This window comes from Budorcas taxicolor, chromosome 19, assembly GCF_023091745.1.
Source record: "Budorcas taxicolor isolate Tak-1 chromosome 19, Takin1.1, whole genome shotgun sequence".
NCBI classification, from domain to species: domain Eukaryota; kingdom Metazoa; phylum Chordata; class Mammalia; order Artiodactyla; family Bovidae; genus Budorcas; species Budorcas taxicolor.
Genome location: NC_068928.1, coordinates 41035386 through 41040148, shown reverse-complemented (window position 1 = coordinate 41040148; position 4763 = coordinate 41035386). Strand labels below are relative to the sequence as shown.

Sequence of the window (4763 nt, the reverse complement as noted above, 5' to 3'; positions counted from 1 at the left end):
TGAGGGTTAGAAATCTGGAAGTGGCATGTCAAGATCTCTCATGAGGTTGCAGGCAATTGGTTGGCCAGGACTGCACTCTTACGAAGAGAGGGAAATCCACTTCCAAGCTCACTCACATGGCTGTTGGCAGGAGGACTCAGTTCTTCACCACATGGACTGATCACTCAAGGTAGCTGTCTTCCTTCAGAGTGGGCAACCTGAGAAGGATCAAGAAACAGAAAGAAAACCGAAATCTTACAATAGCCTAGTCTGGAAAGCCCTATGTCCTCATTGCTGCTGTATTCCATTCATTTGAAGTGAATCGCTATGTCCAGCTTACACTCAATAGAAAGGCATTACACAGGACATGAGTCAGAGAAGGTGGGGTCCTTGAGAGTCATCTCAGTGTCCTTCTACCACAGTCTGCAAGGGAGGCACTTACAAATCTAAAATGCAAACCCTGTATGCGAGACAGCAAAAGAAACACAGATGGATAGAACAGTCTTTTGGACTCTGTGGGAGAAGGAGAAGGTGGGATGATTTGGGAGAATGGCATTGAAACATGTATAATATCATATAAGAAATGAATCGCCAGTCTAGGTTCGATGCAGGATACAGGATGCTTGGGGCTGGTGCACTGGGATGACCCAGAGGGATGGTATGGGGAGGGGGGTGGGAGGGGGGTTCAGGATGGGGAACATGTGTACACCCGTGGTGGATTCATGCTGATGTATGGCAAAACCAATACAATATTGTAAAGTAGCCTCCAATTAAAATAAATAAATTTAAATTAAAAAATAATCTAAAATGATTTCTAATGCCATGGGCCATTAGGTGTTTTCTTGGGTCATAGGAAGTTAGATGTCTAAAGAGAGGATACATATGGCCCAAGCTAATGGAAAACATCAACATTTGTAAGGTGAAAGAGGAGCAAGAGCAACCATAAGAGAATGGAAAGGGATAAACAGAGAGGTAAAAAGACAACTAGTAGACTGCAGGGTCCAAAAGAGAGGCTTCTTGCAAAATTAAAAGACAGACTGTAACTTCCAGCTATGACAAAGCAGATATAAGACCAAACCTCTCGATGAGAATGGCTGTGAGAAACGGATAAAGCTAAGAAAATAGTCATGTACAGTTGTGAGAGCTGGGTCATAAAGAAGGCTGAGGGCCGAAGAATTGATACTTTTGAATTCTGGTGCTGGAGAAGACTCTTGAAAGTCCCTTGGGCTGCAAGGGGATCAAACCAGTCAATCCTAAAGGAAATCAGTCCTGAATATTCATTGGAAGGACTGATGCGGAAGCTGAAGCTCCAATACTTTGGCCACCTGATGCAAAGAGCTGACTCACTGGAAAAGAGCCTGGTGTTGGGAAAGACTGAGGGCAAAAGGAGAAGAGGGCAGCAAAGGATGAGACAGTTAGATAGCATCACCGAGTCAATGGACATGAATTTGAGCAAGTTCTAGGTGATGGTGGGGGATAGAGGAGCCTGGCATGCTGCAGTCCATGGGGTCACAAAGAGAGGGGTGGGGTATGACTTAGTAACTGAACAACAGCGATCTTTGGGAGTTGACTTATGCAGGTAGTATTGAGAACCCACAGTCCAAAGAAGAAAATTAAATCTGTTCCAGGTAGAAGATAAAAAAATCACCTCAAGCCTCTGCATCTTTTTATACATGTTTGGCATTCAATAAAAATAATTACCAGGTATATAAGAATCAAAGGACCAAATTATTAAAAAACAAGGAAAAGACAACAGAAATGGACTCAAGGATTTTTTGTGGGGAATATTTTGTAACATTTTCCCTTTTGGGTAACTCATGAAGTCTATGTGTAGTCTTAGAAGCTTATTTCTATTCACAGTTAATGTTATTCTGTTTTTTTAAGGGATTATTTCTCTGTGCTATAATTTCTGCTTTTGTCTCTTTTGTCCTTTTTCCAAGGATATTCACTATTTTGTTAGAGTTTCTCGACTTGAGATTCCTCCCCTATTCATTTAGTGTGACTTGGAAAGCTTGGTGATACTGCTGTGGTTTAGATGTCCACAGGCACTTTGATTACCACTTACAATTCCTAGTGGGGAGATAAGGTTTTCTTGTCCCCATCTTACTAGGTTCCACTTTAAGAATGCAAACTATGGATAGAACTCTCCCTTTCCAGACCTTGTCTTGTGAAAGTTTAAAGTCATTTCTTACACCTACCTGGGTTTCAACTACCAGCCTCCCATTTTGAAAGCTTATAACTAGATACCAAACCTTCACAATCCTGGACATCAGCTATCATATGCAGTTGACATTCTCTTTTTCTTTCTGGAAAATGAGAATTTTTACTTCCCTTGAAGTTTGGCTATGCAATGGAAATATTTAAAAAATATTTCTCAAGCATTTCCATTTGCTTGATCTAGAAGGTGGGTCTGTTAGCATCAACTTGATCTGCCATGTTGTTAAAAGTCCTATATTTTCAGGGACCCAAGAAGATTAAAAAGATTATGACATTCGTTAGAAATACAAGAAAGGCTTCTTATAGTAGAAGCTCCTATTAAGTAAGATTTATCATATACTTTAATATTTCCTTCCAAAGACACAAACTACTTCCTCTTAATATACTAACACTGCAGGAAAAGACTTTTAATCTTTATTCGTTTAAATATTTTTTTACTTTTTATTTTTTTTCACATACCTCTGTTTATTGCTATCATTTAAATAGGCACTTGCTTATTTACCACGGATATTGGATTATTTTGTCATATTTTCTTTTTCTTTTAATTAATTTATTTATTTTAGTTGGATGCTAATTACTTTCCAATATTGTGGTGATTTTTGCCATACATTGACATGATTCAGTCATGCGTGTATATGTGTCCCCCATCCCAAACCCCTTAACACCTCCCTCCCCAAAACGCAAATTGAAACCACAATGAGGTACCGTCTCACGCCAGCTAGAATGGCTGTTATCAAAAAAATCTACTTCTTATTTTTAAAAGTATTTCAAATTTACAGACTAGTTCAAAGAGTAATACAAAGAACTTCTTTATACCATACAGTTTTTACCTATATTCAAAATCATGCCACATTATTTTCCTCTCAGAGATGGACGTAGGTAGGTAGGTAGGTAAATAGATGACAGGTAGATATAGATAGATAGATAGATAGATTATGATATGATTTAGATAAAGATAGACCTAGAGTTAGGATCAGGGCTACATGAATCAAATTTTACTATGAGGATGGTAGACGGTGATTGTTAACTCCCTTTTTATTTCTGTATTTATTAGTTGACATTCTACTGTCATGGATAACTTTCTCTTATGTTTCTACACAATGGGCCTCAGTATCGACTCATGGATTTCTATTTAATGGGTTAAAATTCTTTACCGCCATTTATTCATTGTGTTGTTCAAGTTGCTCCTTATTGGGTCAGTGAGAGTCCCTTCAAGGTGGCTCCAAATACTTTTTAATACTTAAAAAAAATGAGTCATTGGTAACAGTTTCAAATTGGATACAGGAAGTAGTACCTGACACATCCTTTGAAGCACCAGAGGCAGTCCAGTATCTAGTCAGCATTCATGACTCACGGACTGGATCTGTCTTCCTCATGGCATACAGGTAATTCACAAGGATGACCATTTTTCTCTCTATTTGCCTACAATAATTCTGCTTCTCTTTTGACATCAAAAGAGATCTTGGCATCATGAGGACAATCCATCCAAACAACATCGTGGAGTCATACACAGATCACAGGTAAATTCCAGTGATGGAGTCCATGACAAACAGGGAAATAGTAAAAGCAATTCTGTAAGAAAGGCTGGACTGGAAAATTTTAACACACTGGGAAAAGGAAATCTTATTTTCCTTCATTTTAAAATAGTTAACCAGAAAAACATGATGATCTAACATAATGACTAATGTTTCTTTAGGAAAATGAACTAGGAAACAGTCTAGGACATGAACACAGCAGTCTCAGTAGGGTATAAAAGAGGACAAGCAGCAGAGATACTTCAGATCGCTAAGTTCACTCTCCTGTTAACATCAGAACCTCCACCCTCTGACACCATGGTCAGCTCCTGTTGTGGCTCCGTCTGCTCTGACCAGAGCTGCGGCCAAAGTCTCTGCCAGGAGACCTGCTGCCGCCCCAGCTGCTGCCAGACCACCTGCTGCAGGACCACCTGCTATCGCCCCAGCTGTGGTGTGTCCAGCTGCTGCAGGCCCCAGTGCTGCCAGCCTGTGTGCTGCCAGCCCACCTGCCCTCGCCCCACCTGCTGCATCTCTAGCTGCTACCGCCCCTCCTGCTGTGTTTCCAGCTGTGGTTCCAGCTGCTGCAGGCCTACCTGCTGCATCTCCAGCTGCTGCAGGCCCCAGTGCTGCCAGCCTGTGTGCTGCCAGCCCACCTGCCCTCCCCCCACCTGCTGCATCTCCAGCTGCTGCAGGCCCCAGTGCTGCCAGCCTGTGTGCTGCCAGCCCACCTGCTCTCGCCCCACCTGCTGCATCTCCAGCTGCAGGCCCCAGTGCTGCCAGCCTGTGTGCTGCCAGCCCACCTGCCCTCCCCCCACCTGCTGCATCTCCAGCTGCTGCAGGCCCCAGTGCTGCCAGCCTGTGTGCTGCCAGCCCACCTGCCCCCGCATCTCCAGTTGCTGCCGCCCCTCTTGCTGTGGCTCCAGCTGCTGCCGCCCGAGCTGCTGCCTGCGCCCAGTGTGCGGCCGGGTCTCCTGCCGCACCACTTGCTATCGCCCCACCTGTGTCATCTCCACCTGCCCCCGCCCCGTGTGCTGTCCCTCCTCTTGCTGCTGA

The 4763-nt window shown here is 43.2% G+C and overlaps 1 protein-coding gene across 1 annotated transcript; it reads left to right on the top strand.

Moving 5' to 3' along the window:
- Window positions 1-4028: 4028 nt before the first annotated feature.
- On the top strand, window positions 4029-4763 carry LOC128065691 (keratin-associated protein 4-6-like). Its single transcript, XM_052658931.1, has one exon. The coding sequence runs from the start codon at window positions 4029-4031 to the stop codon at window positions 4761-4763; it is 735 nt and encodes a 244-aa protein (XP_052514891.1).